Source organism: Schistocerca americana, chromosome 7 (assembly GCF_021461395.2).
Source record: "Schistocerca americana isolate TAMUIC-IGC-003095 chromosome 7, iqSchAmer2.1, whole genome shotgun sequence".
In the NCBI taxonomy this organism is placed as follows: domain Eukaryota; kingdom Metazoa; phylum Arthropoda; class Insecta; order Orthoptera; family Acrididae; genus Schistocerca; species Schistocerca americana.
Window position 1 is genome coordinate 125988324 of NC_060125.1, and position 17938 is coordinate 126006261.

The 17938-nt window shown below is 43.0% G+C and overlaps 1 protein-coding gene across 1 annotated transcript in view; it reads right to left on the reverse strand.

Moving 5' to 3' along the window:
* LOC124622647 (DNA repair protein complementing XP-C cells homolog) overlaps positions 1–17938 on the reverse strand; it is a 73239-nt gene that overhangs the window by 19133 nt on the left and 36168 nt on the right. Inside the window, exon 3 of the mRNA XM_047148425.1 lies at positions 16020–16245. Coding sequence (XP_047004381.1) covers positions 16020–16245 — 226 coding nt within the window. The remainder of the gene's footprint in view (positions 1–16019; positions 16246–17938) is intronic.

The window sequence follows — 17938 nt, forward strand, 5'->3', positions numbered from 1 at the left end:
AGGCATACAGGCCCTCATTTCAAGGTGGCGTAAGGCCGTAGCATTGAATGGAGATTACGTTGAAAAATAGTGTTGTGTAGCTAAAAGATTGGGGAATAACCTGGTGTATTTCAATGCTGAATAAAACAACCCCTGTTTCAGAAAAAAAATGTATTGCATTACTTATTGAACTGCCCTCGTAACTTTCAGAAAACCCGGGACTGGAGCAACTGAATCACATTCCCTGCCTGGGCTCTGACGATTTCTCGTTCTCTGAAATGAGAAATATCCTCCCACCACACCCACTCCAGTAGTACGCCACCTACCCAACCTCTACAATCTTCTCCTATTCCTACTCCTATTTCACATCTACTTACAACAACTTGCCCCATGGCACGGACCACTCCAATAGACCTATATGCAAGACCTGTTCCATACAGCCTTCCATTATCACCTACTCCAGTCCTGACAAAGGCATCTCCTATCTCACCAAATGCAGGACCACCTTTATGGTATACCAAATAATCTGCAACACTGCGCAGCCTTCTGTGAGGCAAGACCACTAACAAGCTGTCTGTCCACATGAATGGCCTCTGAGAAGTTGTGGCCAAGATACAGCTAGACCACCCAGTTGCTGAGCATACAACACAACGCGGTGCGCACGGCTTACGTAGTCCTTTCCCCTTCTCTGGTTAGCTCCTTATCCCCCCCCCCCCCCTTGCACCCTGCACAGCCATCCTACCATACAGCTACACCACATCCCTCAACACTCTCACAGGTGGCACTACCTCATCTTCCCCTTCACCCCTACCCTACCATCCATCTCCTTCTCCACACTACACTCTTCTCTAGCCCCTCAATACCCACCCCAGTTGAGATTGTTGCTCATTGTAGATGGGTGTTAGCACTAAGAGATTACAGTGGTCACGTGCACAAGTACACATGTACGTGTGTGTGTGTGTGTGTGTGTGTGTGTGTGTGTGTGTCTGCACATGCCCGTGCACTTGTGTTCATTCTATAGCTTTAGAAGAATTCTGTCATATATACATACATATATATATTTAAAAACAAAGATGATGTGACTTACCATACGAAAGCGCTGGCAGGTCGATAGAAACACAAACACACACATACATACACACAAAATTCAAGCTTTTGCAACAAACTGTTGCCTCATCAGGAAAGAGGGAAGGAGAGAGAAAGACGAAATGAAGTGGGTTTTAAGGGAGAGGGTAAGGAGTCATTCCAATCCCGGGAGCGGAAAGACTTACCTTAGGGGGAAAAAAGGACGGGTATACACTCGCACACGCACGCGCGCACACACACACACACACACACACACACACACACACACACACACATATCCATCCACACATATACAGACACAAGCAGACATATTTAAAGACAAAGAGTTTGGGCAGAGATGTCAGTCGAGGCGGAAGTGCAGAGGCAAAGATGATGTTGAATGACAGGTGAGGTATGAGTGGCGACAACTTGAAATTAGCGGAGATTGAGGCCTAGTGGGTAACGGGAAGAGAGGATATACTGAAGAGCAAGTTTCCCATCTCCGGAGTTCGGATAGGTTGGTGTTGGTGGGAAGTATCCAGATAACCCGGACGGTGTAACACTGTGCCAAGATGTGCTGGCCGTGCACCAAGGCATGTTTAGCCACAGGGTGATCCTCATTACCAACAAACACTGTCTGCCTGTGTCCATTCATGTGAATGGACAGTTTGTTGCTGGTCATTCCCACATAGAATGCATCACAGTGTAGGCAGGTCAGTTGGTAAATCACGTGGGTGCTTTCACATGTGGCTCTGCCTTTGATCGTGTACACCTTCTGGGTTACAGGACTGGAGTAGGTGGTGGTGGGGGGGGTGCATGGGACAGGTTTTACACCGGGGGCAGTTACAAGGATAGGAGCCAGAGGGTGGGGAAGGTGGTTTGGGGATTTCATAGGGATGAACTAACAGGTTACGAAGGTTAGGTGGACGGCGGAAAGACACTATTGGTGGAGTGGGGAGGATTTCATGAAGGATGGATCTCATTTCAGGGCAGGATTTGAGGAAGTCGTATCCCTGCTGGAGAGCCACATTCAGAGTCTGGTCCAGTCCCGGAAAGTATCCTGTCACAAGTGGGGCACTTTTGTAGTTCTTCTGTGGGGGATTCTGGGTTTGAGGGGATGAGGAAGTGGCTCTGGTTATTTGCTTCTGTATCAGGTCGGGAGGGTAGTTGCGGGATGCGAAAGCTGTTGTTAGGTTGTTGGTGTAATGGTTCAGGGATTCCGGACTGGAGTAGATTCGTTTGCCACGAAGACCTAGGCTGTAGGGAAGGGACCGTTTGATGTGGAATGGGTGGCAGCTGTCATAATGGAGGTACTGTTGCTTGTTGGTGGGTTTGATGTGGACGGACGTGTGAAGCTGGCCATTGGACAGGTGGAGGTCAACGTCAAGGAAAGTGGCATGGGATTTGGAGTAGGACCAGGTGAATCTGATGGAACCAAAGGAGTTGAGGTTGGAGAGGAAATTCTGGAGTTCTTCACTGTGAGTCCAGATCATGAAGATGTCATCAATAAATCTGTACCAAACTTTGGGTTGGCAGGCCTGGGTAACCAAGAAGGCTTCCTCTAAGCGACCCATGAATAGGTTGGCGTACGAGGGGGCCATCCTGGTACCCATGGCTGTTCCCTTTAATTGTTGGTATGTCTGGCCTTCAAAAGTGAAGAAGTTCTGGGTCAGGATGAAGCTGGCTAAGGTGATGAGGAAAGAAGTTTTAGGTAGGGTGGCAGGTGATCGGCGTGAAAGGAAATGCTCCATCGCAGCGAGGCCCTGGACGTGCGGAATATTTGTGTATAAGGAAGTGGCATCAATGGTTACAAGGATGGTTTCCAGGGGTAACACATTGGGTAAGGATTCCAGGCGTTCGAGAAAGTGGTTGGTGTCTTTGATGAACGATGGGAGACTGCATGTAATGGGTTGAAGGTGTTGATCCACGTAGGCAGAGATACGTTCTGTGGGGGCTTGGTAACCAGCTACAATGGGGCGGCCGGGATGATTGGGTTTGTGGAATTTAGGAAGAAGGAAGAAGGTAGAAGGTAGGGGTGCGGGGTGTCGGTGGGGTCAGGAGGTTGATGGAGTCAGGTGAAAGGTTTTGCAGGGGGCCTAAGGTTCTGAGGATTCCTTGAAGCTCCGCCTGGACATCGGGAATGGGGTTACCTTGGCAAACTTTGTATGTGGTGTTGTCTGAAAGCTGACACAGTCCCTCAGCCACATACTCCCGATGATCAAGTACCACGGTCGTGGAACCCTTGTCCGCCGGAAGAATGACGATGGATCGGTCAGCCTTCAGATCACGGATAGCCTGGGCTTCAGCAGTGGTGATTCAGGAGTAGGATTAGAATCATTTTTCTTCATGGCAAAGTGATATTTCCAGCAGAGTACGAGGATAGGACAGTAAATCTTTTTGACGAGGGCTGTTTGGTTGAATCTGGGAGTGGGGCTGAAGGTGAGGCCTTTGGATAGGACAGAGGTTTCGGATTGGGAGAGAGGTTTGGAGGAAAGGTTAACTACTGAATTAGGGTGTTGTGGTTCCAGATTGTGTTGATTGGAATTTTGAGGTTTTGGAGGGAGTGGAGCTGGAAGTGGGAGATTGCGTAGATGGGACAGACTGGGTTTGTGTGCAATGAGAGGAGGTTGAGGTTTGCTGGAAAGGTTGTGAAGGGTGAGTGAGTTGCCTTTCCGGAGGTGGGAAACCAGGAGACTGGATAGTTTTTTGAGGTGGAGGGTGGTATGCTGTTCTAATTTACGGTTGGCCTGTAGGAGGATGCTCTGAACAGCCGGTGTGGATGTGGGAGAGGAAAGATTAAGGACTTTTATTAAGGATAGGAGTTGACGGTTGTGTTCATTGGCTGAGTTGATGTGTAGGTGAAGGATTAGGTGGGTGAGGGCAATCGATTGTTCAGTTTGGAACTGGTATAAAGACTGATGGAAAGAAGGGGTGCAGCCAGAGATGGGAACTTTTAAGTGTGAGGCCTTTGGGGGTAATGCCAAATGTCACACAAGCCTGAGAAAATAAAATATGGGAGCGTAATCTGGCTAGGGCGAAGGCATGTTTGCGGAGGGAATGTAAATAAAACTTAATGGGGTCGTTGTGGGGGTGTTGTGAGGGTGACATGGTATTAGAAGGTTGAAAGTGTAACATGAGGAAATGAAAATGAAAATAAAAATATATGGGGAGGGATAAAAGTGGACTGGAAAGTAACTGGAGATCTGGTGTGAAAAAAGGCGAAAAGGTGTTGGTTACAGATGGGCTATGTTGGACTTGGGTTGGTAGACAACGATGTGCACAAAGGTTAGGTGGTTGTGTTGCCGCCAAAACACGTTAGAGGACGGAGAAATCCGGGAAAATTTCGAAAAAACTGCGTGTAATATATTAAAAGGAGTGGTTTTGTGGTGGCAGATTATGAAAATGAGGCTAACAATTGTCTGATGAAGAAATAATGACGTTAAAACCTGTGGGAACCGGCTAAAAATTATCAGTGATGTGGGAAAAACGGACATGGAAATAAAGCGAAAGTTATTAGAACTAGCTGAAATGGTTGTTTAAAGGGTGAAAGGAACTGTTTGTGAACTAGAAATGGTGGATTTTATAGCGGCGGTAGTGTTGAAAGCGGCAAAAAAAAATTTTTTTTTTGTTATGGTTTGGAAGTGGGTTACGTATTATTGAGTATATGTAGGCGGGATAAAGTTGTATAGCAGATTACGGTAAAAAGGAGAAGGTGAATACAAAGTGAAACTACTGGCAAAAACAGAAGAGAAAATAAGACGACAGAAAAGATTTCGAAATGCAACAGTGACAATAACAAACGTAATTGTTGGGTTCAAATTAATGATATCAATATAATAGAGGGAAACATTCCACGCGGGAAAAATATATTTAAAAACGAAGATGATGTGACTTACCATACGAAAGCGGCGGCAGGTCGATAGAAACACAAACAGACACATACATACACACAAAATTTAAGCTTTCGCAACAAACTGTTGCCTCATCAGGAAAGAGGGAAGGAGAGAGAAAGACGAAATGAAGTGGGTTTTAAGGGAGAGGGTAAGGAGTCATTCCAATCCCGGGAGCGGAAAGACTTACCTTAGGGGGAAAAAAGGACGGGTATACTCTCGCGTGCACACACACACATATCCATCCACACATATACAGACACAAGCAGACATATTTAAAGACAAAGAGTTTGGGCAGAGATGTCAGTCGAGGCGGAAGTGCAGAGGCAAAAATGATGTTGAATGACAGGTGAGGTATGAGTGGCGGCAACTTGAAATTAGCGGAGATTGAGGCCTGGTGGGTAACGGGAAGAGAGGATATATTGAAGAGCAAGTTCCCATCTCCGGAGTTCGGATAGGTTGGTGTTGGTGGGAAGTATCCACATAACCTGGGCGGTGTAACACTGTGCCAAGATGTGCTGGCCGTGCACCAAGGCATGTTTAGCCACAGGGTGATCCTCATTACCAACAAACACTGTCTGCCTGTGTCCATTCATGCGAATGGACAGTTTGTTGCTGGTCATTCCCACATAGAATGCGTCACAGTGTAGGCAGGTCAGTTGGTAAATCACGTGGGTGCTTTCACATGTGGCTCTGCCTTTGATCGTGTACACCTTCCGGGTTACAGGACTGGAGTAGGTGGTGGTGGGAGGGTGCATGGGACAGGTTTTACACCGGGGGCGGTTACAAGGATAGGAGCCAGAGGGTAGGGAAGGTGGTTTGGGGATTGCATAGGGATGAACTAACAGGTTATGAAGGTTAGGTGGATGGTGGAAAGACACTCTTGGTGGATTGGGGAGGATTTCATGAAGTATGGATCTCATTTCAGGGCAGGATTTGAGGAAGTCGTATCCCTGCTGGAGAGCCACATTCAGAGTCTGGTCCAGTCCAGTCCCAGCAACAAACTGTCCATTTGCATGAATGGACACAGGCAGACAGTGTTTGTTGGTAATGGGGATCACCCTGTGGCTAAACATGCCTTGGTGCACGGCCAGCACATCTTGGCACAGTGTTACACCATCCGGGTTATCAGGATACTTCCCACAAACACCAACCTATTCGAACTCCGGAGATGGGAACTTGCTCTTCAATATATCCTCTCTTCCCGTTACCCACCAGGCCTCAATCTCCGCTAATTTCAAGTTGCTGCCACTCATACCTCACCTGTCATTCAACATCATTTTTGCCTCTGCACTTCCGCCTCGACTGACATCTCTGCCCAAACTCTTTGTCTTTAAATATGTCTGCTTGTGTCTGTATATGTGTGGATGGATATGTGTGTGTGTGCGCGCGAGAGTATACCCGTCCTTTTTTCCCCCCTAAGGTAAGTCTTTCCGCTCCTGGGATTGGAATGACTCCTTACCCTCTCCCTTAAAACCCACTTCCTTTCGCCTTTCCCTCTCCTTCCCTCTTTCCTGATGAGGCAACAGTTTGTTGCGAAAGCTTGAATTTTGTGTGTATGTATGTGTCTGTGTTTCTATCGACCTGCCAGCGCTTTCGTATGGTAATTCACATCATCTTTGTTTTTAGATATATTTTTCCCACGTGGAATATTTCCCTCTATATATATAAATCAAAATCATCGCCATGCTCCCCCCACCCTTCACGTCACACCCCTTTTCTACCTGTATGTCTGAAATGATCTAAGGAACTACTCTAGGGATGGATTATGGTACAATTTTCACTAATAGACAGACTGATTCACAAGAAAGGTTTGTGGGCACAGGAGACAGCAGTAAGGCTGACCGATTGCAGTGCCTCTCTGATGTGAAATACCACTACCAGGAGCCTGGTGCAGGTTACCACCCAGTACCTAGACAACCTGTAATGCAGGACATTTCAGATATTAAACTAATAAGAATAGCCTTTTTGGTACAGAGATTATGTTCATGGGGTGTAAAGGGAAATTTGGGAAAAGGTCACGAAGCTAATGTAGCTCACTCCAGAAAGGAGTTGCAGTATGGTATCCTGTATGCTACAGTAGCTCCCTCCAAACACAGTTGCAGTTTGGTGGATGGTGCTATACTGGCACAGCAATCGTGTGGCTACAAGTGGGAATAGTTCACACCAAACTGGTGCCGCAGTATGGTAGGCTGGGTGGCACAATAGTTCACAAATCCTATCATTGTCATGAAACGTCACTCATAAAGCCAATTAAACATGGAACAATAACAATCATGTCTCCTGGCAGCTTTCCTGGAGTGTGCTGCTTGAATAATTCAAATTATCTTGGTTTCAGAATTTTAATCATAACTCTAGGCAGTGGCCTGCAAACAAAATTACTTTTGCACCAGACAAGTCAGCCACCAGTAAATACTTAGTGCTAACAATGTGAAGCCCGGACAGGTTGCCAGTAAGATCTAACAGACTTCTTTCGAAGTGCCTATTTACGTCTCAATAGCGTATGTATCAATCTCTCCTATTTCATATTATTGTTATTCCAACCCAGTCTTTCAACTGTTTGAAAAGGGAAATTGACAGTAAAGTAAAGGGTTATCTGCAGCAAACAGAAAGGATAAAATTTATATAATTCTGTTGAATCTTCCACTCATTTTCACAATCTTTCATTGACAAAACTCGACCATCTGGAGAGCAAGATGTATGAGACAGGTGAAGTACCCTCAGACATCAAAAAGAATATTATAATCCCAATCCCAAAGAAAGCAGGTGTTGGCAGGTGCAAAAATTACAGAACTATCAGTTTAATAAGTCATGGCTGCAAAATACTATCACAAATACTTTACAGACGAATGGAAAAATTGATAGAAGCCAACCTTGCGGAGGATCAGTTTGGATTCCGTAGAAATACTGGAACTCGTGAGGCAATTCTCGACCTACAACTTATCTTAGAAGATAGATTAAGGAAAGGCAAACCTACATTTCTAGCATTTGTAGACTTGGAGAAAGCTTTTGACAATGTTGACTAGAATACTTTCTTAAAATTCTGAAGGTGGCAGGGATAAAATAAAGAGAGCGAAGGCTATTTACAATTTGTACAGAAACCAGACAGCAGTTATAAGAGTCAAGGGGCAGAAAGGGAAGCAGTGTTTGGGAAGGGTGTCAGACAGGGTTGTAGCGTATCCCTGATATTATTCAATCTATACTATTGATCAAGCTGTAAAGGAAACAAAAGGAAAATTTGGAGTAGGAGTTAAAATCCATGGAGAAGAAACTTGAACTTAAAGGTTTGCTGATGACATTGTAATTCTGTCAGAGACAGGAAAGGACCTGGAAGAGCATTTGAACAGAATGGACAGTGTCTTGAAAGGAGGATATAAGATGAACATCAACAAAAGCAAAATGAGGATAATGGAATGTAGTTGAATTAAATCAGATGATGCCAGATTAGGAAATGAGACACTTAAGGCAGTAGATGAGTTCTGCTACTTGGGGAGCAAAATAACTGATGATTGTCAAAGCAGAGAGGACATAAAATGTAGACTGGCAATAGCAAGGAAAACATCTTTTAAGAAGAGAAATTTGTTAACATCAAGTATAGATTTAAGTGTCAGGAAGTCTTTTCTGAAAGTATTTGTATGGAGTGCAGCCATGTATGGAAGTGAAACATGGACGATAAAAAGTTTAGACAAGAAGAGAATAGAGGCTTTCGAAATGTGGTGCTACAGAAGAATGCTGAAGATTAGATGGATAGATCACGTAACTAATGGGGGCGTACAGAACAGAATTGTGGAGAAGAGGTGTTTGTGGCAAAACTAGACTAGAAGAAGGGATTGGTTGGTAGGGCATGTACTGAGGCATCAAAGGATCACCAATTTAGTATTGGAGGGCAGTGTGGAGGGTGAAAATCGTAGAGGGAGACCAAGAGATAAATACACTAAGCAGATTCAGAAGGATGTAGGTAGCAATAGGTACTTTGAGATGAAGAAGCTTGCACCGGTTATGGTAGCATGGAGAGCTGCATCAAACCAGTCTTTGGACTGAAGACCACAACAACAACAACATTGACTGTAGCTTTCCATCTACACCTAATGGAATGCTTTATCCTGAAGGCTGTTTGTTCATCATAATCTACATTTTAAAAATGGAAAGTCCTTTGTGGAATACTTGAGGCAAGTTCAGAAAGTAAGTTTACTGTGTCCATAATGGCCTGTGTTTTCTTGAGCGTTAGCAACCCTGAGTAGTATAGGAAGATGCCCTGACCAGAGTGAGCATCGCAGGAAAACAGCACTATGTAAACTCATGTTGGGGTGTCCAGTTGATCAAGTATGTCAGTAAGAAATACCACCAAGTGTGAACAATGTGCTGTGATCCGCTTCCTACTCATAGGAGGAATACCACCTATCGAAATGTTTTCGCAAATCAAAACTGTTTATGGTGAAGGTGTTATTTCCAGAACTCTCTTTTATATGAGATACTCACAGAAACACTGGGATACTGGAAACTGAACACAATATGGGTCACAGAAAAGCTGACAAAACAGCACAAGAAAAATCTTGTCAGTAGGGCTCCAAGTTTCTTGAGCAATTTGAATTGGACGTGAGGATTTTCTGACTTCTACTGTGCCTGGAGATGGAATGTGGATGGCTAATTACACACCTGAGACAAAAAGACACTCACCACAGCTGTGTCACATCAACTCCCCATATGCCAAAGAATTCAAAGACCATAATTTTTAGAAAAAAATTACAGCCTCAGTGTTTTGGGATCAAAAAGGCATCATTTTGGTCGAATTTCTGCCTAAGGAGGAGACCATCAATGTATGACAACAACGTGGCATTCAAAACTAAAGGAGGGGAACGAGGTTTTGAAGTGAGGGAAGGAGCTTGGGGGGGAGCTCAAGGAGGACATAAAGGAATTTTGTGTCTTTGTTTACCATATGCATTGAAATGTATGGCAATTATGTGGAAAAATAGTCAACAAACACACCAAAAATATCCTATAATTTTTTCAAGTACACTTTTTCCAAAAAGTATAAAAATCTAGCACATTTAGTTTCTGAACATGCCTCATAACTAATGGAAGGAGTAAAGGTTGAGGCATTGAACTGTTGACAGGCCCATAAGCAAGACAGAGAATGAAGGTAAAAATCTCTTAAATTATTATGTTGTGTCATGTTACTTTCTAACAATCAATGTTTTTAAATGAAACAACAAGTTTACTGTTACCAGTCACCGTTTTATTTATTTCCACGACGCGTTTCAAAGGTTTAAACCTCCATCATCGGGAGGATTTACATTAGTTAGTATGACATTTGTGTGTGTGTTGTGTTACGATTTTTTGGAGGAACTTGTGGCACTGCCTAGTGGAGAAACAAGACACTATTTCAGAACATAGTTTTGGATTTCTTCTGACAAAAAATTAAACTGATATCTAATAGTAAACATAAAATAAGTAAACTAGAGTACCTCCAGTGGTCACAGGTTCCTTTCGTTGTTGTAACACATCACATGTATACTGTCACATTTGTAAACAAATATGACGTCTGGAATCTGCTGGGTGCAAGGTTCGTAGCAGAAGAGAAGACATAATCGCAAAGTGCAAAGAATATACATCGTAACAACATTATTACAGAATGATTGTTTAAAGCATTTCGAGGTGATGTCGAGGAGGTGTAGTTGATGTACATACAGTTTCAAGCTGACAAGGGGTACAAGCTGTTGGCGTGATGAATTATCTGTAAATGATGTCAATCTCTTGTACTCTTGGCAGCTGTCAATATTTAAGGTGGGTGTGTGTGTGTGTGTGTGTGTGTGTGTGTGTGTGTGTGTGTGTGTGTGTGTGTGCGCATTTCAAGACTGTAGGCAGTTGCTGAAAACAGAGATGATACTATTGTAAATATTGTCATTTTTGTCATTTAAGATGGATTCCGGTTTTTTCGTTTGGTGTTTGTAGATTTGGAGTGTTTTGAGGATTTTGTCAAAGGAAATCCAAAACCATGTTCTGAAATAGTGTTTTGTTTCTCCACTAGGCAGTGCCACAAGTTCCTCCAAAAAATCGTAACACAACACACACACAAATGTCATACTAACTAATGTAAATCCACCCGATGATGGAGGTTTAAACCTTTGAAACGCATCGTGGAAATAAATAAAACGATGACTGGTAACAGTAAACTTGTTGTTTCATTTAATGTCAATAACAGTCACGGTAAAGGCTAACCTAAAATATTCACATTTAAAATCAATGTTTTGACCCTTCTGCTGGGGTCTTCTGATGTTGCAGGTTAGTTGAATACTGTCAAAGACCGATGTTGTGTTCACTTATAAAAGGGAGTTTTTCCGCACTCACAAGTGAATGTGACCACTCTTTGACAGTGTTCAGATAATTGGGAACACTAGAGGATCATGAAGAAGATCCCAGAAAAGGGGTCAAACCACTGAATATTTAGAAGAAACTGAAGAGGAACATGATGTGGCCAAACAACATAGAAGATTTTACTTTATATGACAATGGCCAGAAAAGCCTACAGATTTACATGAAACAAAGAATTTTGCCAGATTTCAAATGAATCCTCCATCAGAGCAAAGAAGGAATTGTCCAAAAGCTAGAACATACCTCATCAAACATAAATTTTCATGTAGTAAAAGCCGCTTCTGATGTGTCGTAACGTAACTTTCAGCTAGAACTTAAAACGAACTACCTCTTTCCATACCAACAATTTCACTTATACACTAATCATCATTAAAAAATGCACCCAAAAGAACTCAACAGATCCACTGCAAACTGGGTGGTAATGTTGCATATCATTAGCTACACCAATGATTACTTCTGCACGGTCGGCCACCACGGAGGAGCTTGGGCTGATGTGGCTGTCAGTTTACACAAGATGGCCCAAAACTACCTCACCTGTCAGTATGACAGTGGGTAACATCACTAAAGCATCATCTGAATGAGCACTATGCCAAAGAGATGTGTTTGACAGCGCATTTCCCAGGCAGCAGAGTTCACGAGGAGCCTCACCATGGGGCTGCAGCGGCTGGGTGGTTCTATCATTGTACTGCGCATCGCACTGGTATTACATACATCAGCACTGCAAGTTGTTGGTGGCAATGGATACAGGAAGACAAGCATGCATGATGTGTGGGATATGGACGTCCGACACACACCGCAAGGAACGAGGATCAACAGATTGTCCAACAAACGCAGACAGATCCAACAGCAATGATAAGGGCATTCAGTGAGCTGTCCTGCCTTCTAAACAATATCCTGTAAGTGCTACTACCACAGGCAGGTGTATATGAAACACAGGGCTTGCCACGCATCTGGACAACTGATGCGACATAATCTCTGCACTGACTCATTTACGTGTCTTTCAACAGCCCAGCGCCTCTCCTATTCGGTGAGTTATTAACTTTTTCCTTGAAGTTGTTTATATTCCAGCAAGAGCTTCCATTGGAAAATATAGTTAAATCTCCCAGTGATAATGAAATTAAATGTATATACCCAGCAATACTCATGTAGAAAACCTGTCAGTCACATGCAGAAGTCAATGAAATTTCAATAGGAACACAATATTTTATATATGTTAAACATGATAGGATTCTTATCATGACTGAACTTGAAATGCGGCTGTCACTGGAGAGAATCAATAGGAAATAATTTGAGTGGTCAGTCTTTCAAAAGCAAAATTAGAAGGGAGGAGTATTAATAGAATTGTCTGCTGCACTCAGGTTAATTATAATGAATACAATTTTTGAGAAATCAACATATGTGGGTGATGTTTGGGGGAAGGGGGTGTGCGCAAAAAACAATAACAGATTTATTATATTATAGTAAAATAAAGATTCACAAATCAAATTAATGACTGCAAAGGTCTGGTCCTGAAACCAATAGTGACTGTAACCCAGTATTAATTAATTGTCAGTTGAAATTCAGTAAGTTAGAGAGAGGGGGGATGCGGGGTGGGAGGCAGGGGGGGGGGGGGGCAGGGGGGGGAGGGAGGGAGGGAGGGAGGGAGGGAGAGAGTTCGACCACAGACAAGATGAAAGCACAAAAAACTAAAACTACTTTGCAAAAACATGATTCCTCAAAGAGCTATAAATGTGTAAAACATAAAAGAGGTGTTTTAAATGCCAAATCAAAGGTATTAAGATTATGTTGGGTCAACATCTTTCCTAGTGGACTTCAACATCAATGGGCCGACTGGCCAACGTATCCACTTCAAAATTTCAATGTATGGGCTGGAAAAGTGCAGAATATTGACTCTGTTTATGTGTTCCTTTTCTGTAATGATTTCACTTTGCAGTGGCCTCTCGGTTAGTGATTGCACGCAGTTGTAGGGCGTGGTCAATCTGTGAGGCATCAAAACTAGATTGAGCTACAGACCGCCTATCTAAATTTTTAAAAGATTGCAAACAAAGAGCAAAAATATGCATTATCACTGGTTTTCAGTTAAAATATGCAATAACTGATGAAAAGGAGCCAAATATGCAAATGCATATGCAACATGCAAATGCATATAATCCTGTCTCTAGTCTTAACAGAACACGGCTGAGCAAGTATAAGTACTGTTCGCTCAAGCCCAGTGGTATTTCTTTGACTGTTGTGTATGTTGAGAACTGCTTCACAACAGTCTTCATCCCTATGTGGGTCACACAGCCTCATCTGTAACTAGCCTGATGCCACTGGAGCTTAAATGGGCACCCATCCAGATGGGGCCTTCTTCAGGCTGCCACAGGTCAACCTCTGGATGTCTCCGGGACTTTGTTTCACAATTCATGCCTTGATGCATCACACACAGAGCCCCACTGCAAGCTGTGGGCTGACCATCCCACTCAAATTCTGCTGTGGGTGGGATGCCAAATGCCCCTCTGGACACTGACACTGCACCGCTGCTGTAGCCACCTCCCTGCCTGGCACCCTCCACTGGCCACTGCCAAGTGTTCTCCTGAGGCGAGCTCCAGCACCCAGGGTCCCGCACGCCATCGAGGCACCATCTCAGCAGCTGTACAAGATCTTGCTGAATAAGGTATAATGTTGATACTTCTGAATTTCTAATTCCAAGACTTCAAACCATCCTGGAATATTACCCTGCCATTTACAGGGTTGATACCTGTCAGTCCTGGCACCATAGTAATTAAAAACAGCCTAAAGAGGGCAGCTGTGGATAACAGAAGTGATACCAGGATGAAGAAGAAATCATTTGGCGGAAAAAAAAAGAAAAGGAGGCAAAAGTTGCTCAGAAATTTAATTAACGGGATATATAGAAAATCCAAACAACAACAGTTCAAGCACAAAAGTCATTAAATATACAAAAAAATCAAAAAATTGTAACATATATGCAGCACCAAGACAAAACTTTAGGGAGTACAGAACAAGAAAAAAAGAAAATTATAGATGAAAAACTCAACAGGTTAATGGGAGGAGAAAGAAAGGACAGAAAAAGGAAACAAATAATTGGAAAAGCTTTGTAACTGCCCAGAAGAAACTGGGCAGCTTAGAAATGACACAGGGCATAGTGAAGACTAGGGAGTTTACATTCTTATATCTGTATTTCCAGACACTTGACTACAGAGTACAGTAAATCATATGCAATAGTCTTCCACACCAAAACACTATTTCAGAGATAAACCCCATCAAGACCATTAATATTATGATCAGCACACTTCTCACAGCAAACACGTCAACAAATCTATTACTATTATTGTATCAAGGAGATGTGACAAAGGGACATTACAACAAGAGATTGTGTCTTAACTCTGTAATATCATACTCTGAATATACAACTATATTTGGACAGAGATCACATGATATTGGATCAGAATGAGCTCCACAAACAATGAGATAATCTGCTCACCTGCTACACTGCTAGCAATTTCCACAAATTCCCTAGAACTATCTTACATCATATTCCCACTGCTCCCAATAATAGACAGAAAGTATAATTGCAGCAACCCAAATAGCAGCTAATTTTCCTGAACAGCAAGCCTATCTCATTTTGTTATACAGTTACTTTCTTTTGTGACAAACACAGTGCTATCAATATATCACCAAATTTTCCTTGTCAGTAACACTGCTTATTCGGGAAGAAAATATAATATTCTCAGCATATTTTTTATACAACTCCCACCTCTTGTCCCCACTAAGTTTTCATTTTTAAAAGTTATATATATATATATAATAGAGGGAAACATTCCACGTAGGAAATATATATCTAAAAACAAAGATGATGTGACTTACCAAATGAAAGTGCTGGCAGGTCGACAGACACACAAACAAACACAAACATACACACAAAATTCAAGCTTTCGCAACAAACTGTTGCCTCATCAGGAAAGAGGGAAGGAGAGGGAAAGACGAAAGGAAGTGGGTTTTAAGGGAGAGGGTAAGGAGTCATTCCAATCCCGGGAGCGGAAAGACTTACCTTAGGGGGAAAAAAGGACGGGTATACACTCGCACACACACACATATCCATCCACACATATACAGACACAAGCAGACGTATTAAATATGTCTGCTTGTGTCTGTATATGTGTGGATGGATATGTGTGTGTGTGTGCGCGAGTGTATACCCGTCCTTTTTTCCCCCTAAGGTAAGTCTTTCCGCTCCCGGGATTGGAATGACTCCTTACCCTCTCCCTTAAAACCCACTTCCTTTCGTCTTTCCCTCTCCTTCCCTCTTTCCTGATGAGGCAACAGTTTGTTGCGAAAGCTTGAATTTTGTGTGTATGTTTGTGTGTCTGTCGACCTGCCAGCACTTTCATTTGGTAAGTCACATCATCTTTGTTTTTAGATTATATATATATATATATATATATATATATATATATATATATATATAAACAAAGATCAATGCCTGTTTGCAGCTAGGGTGTCCATTTAATTATCATTTCAAGAATACTAGTCCTTGCTGCAACTTCTGAAAATGTCCCAGACTGATGTATTTAAACAAAGGGGTGGTCATGCAGATCTAATTCCTTCATTTATTCTTTTACTGTTTTATAAGTAAAACCAAATCTTACTTTATGACAAAAATATTAATATGATTAAATGTCAAATTATGATAGATAAATTTAAAGTTCTTACACGGTCCCACTTTGGACGTGCTTTTACTATCTTGTATGGTGTTTCTCCAAGCCTGACTACTTTTGCCTCTTTCAGCCATATTTCCCTGGAGTGCAATGTGTGGACACATTCCCTAGCGTAAACAGGGTGACCACGAACAAAGCCAAGTGTAGGCGCATCTGGAGGATATATGGCTTGGAACTTAAGCAGGTCCTTCTTCAAAACATAGAGGGGATGGTTTTTATACCTGGAACAAGAATTTAAAAAAATTATTGCTACCAATGAGACCATTTGTCATGTTTTCTCACCATATATATTCCTCTCTCTCTCTCTCTCTCTCTCTCTCTCTCTCTCTCTCTCTCTCTCTCACACACACACACACACACACACACACACACACACACACACACATTACAAATGACAATGTTTTCAGTTCAAATGAAAGAAAATTTTTTTTAGAGCTACAGGAGACAAAGTGATCACACCTGTGGAGAATAAAATTATACACAATGTTGGAAATGTTTAGAAAGAAATTCGTTCTAATTTGAAGTGTGAATGTTGTGGAAAACTCTTGTACAATGTAAATATTTAGAATTACAGGAGACCACTCACCAATAAGCAGAAGCATTGAATTGCTGATAGGCGCACACAAAAGAAGGAAAATTTGCTAGCTTTTAGAGTGTTTCACTGATGCGCTTAAAAACACACACACACACACACACACACACCTGTACGTAGTGCCAGCTAGACTGGCAGTGCCAATGATATTTTGAGGCAGATGGACTGGTTGTGGTGGCAGCAGTGTTGCGTGGGGTGGATAGATGGGGAGGGATATGGAAGGCAGGGAGAGGGACTGTAGGTGAGTGGTTAGCAGCTCGGAGGGAGGCCAGTTTTCAGACTAGGAACGCAGGGAGAGGGGGGGGGGGGGGGGGGAGGGGGCGGTAGTATCAGGTACATGGGCTTACATATTTGCAGCTGCCGGTGCGAAGCAACACACTGAGGATGATGTGGGGATGTGAATTAGGAGGGAATGATAGGGTGGAGGAAGGAAAAACTGTTGGTGGAGGGTCCAGGGGTAGTGGGCTACCTGAGACTGAGTCCAGAATGATCGCAGGAGCAAAGGAGAAGAGGATCCAGATGGCTTGTGCTGTGAAGCGGCGATTGAAATTGAACATGTTGTGCTCATCTGCATGCTGTACTACCAGGTGTCATTCATCCTTGTGGACAGCTGGTTGGTTGTCATGCCAAAATAAAAGGCTTTGCAATGTCTGCAGCAGAGTTGGTATATAACATGGCTACTTTTACAGAGCTTCTTGTGGGGTACAATAAGCCTGTGACAGGACTAAAGTAAGAGGTGCAGTGTGGGTGGATTGGATAGGTATTGCATCTTGGTCACCACAGGGATCATATCCCTATGGCAAGGAGTTAGGAGTGCAAGTGGCATAGGGATGGGAATGGGCAAGGATGTTGTGTAGGTCGGCTGGCTCATTTCAGGGCAGGTGAGAGAGAATCAAATTTGTGACCAAGGGTACAGTTCAATTCTTACCAGTACAGGGAGATACTGGTGGCAGGAGGTGGGGTTCCTTTTAGCTGATTCTTGCAGGGTGGTGGGAAGATTGGGGTTGTGTGAGGATGTGGCATGGGAAATCTGTTTGTGGATCAGGTTATCTGTCTGTGAAGACCTTTGTCAGGCCTTCTGCATACTGAGCAAGGTAGTTCTCATCACTGTAGATACACTGTACATTGGTGGCTAGGCTATATGGGAGCAATTTTTTGGTGTGAAATGGATGGCGGCTGTCAAAATACAGGAACTGTTTGCTACTTAGTTTAATGTGGATGAAGATGTGAGTAGAGCCATCTGTAAGATGAAGGTCAGCATCCAGGAAGGTGGCATGTTGGGTGGAGGAGACCAGGTGAAACAGATGGGAGAAAAGGTGTTG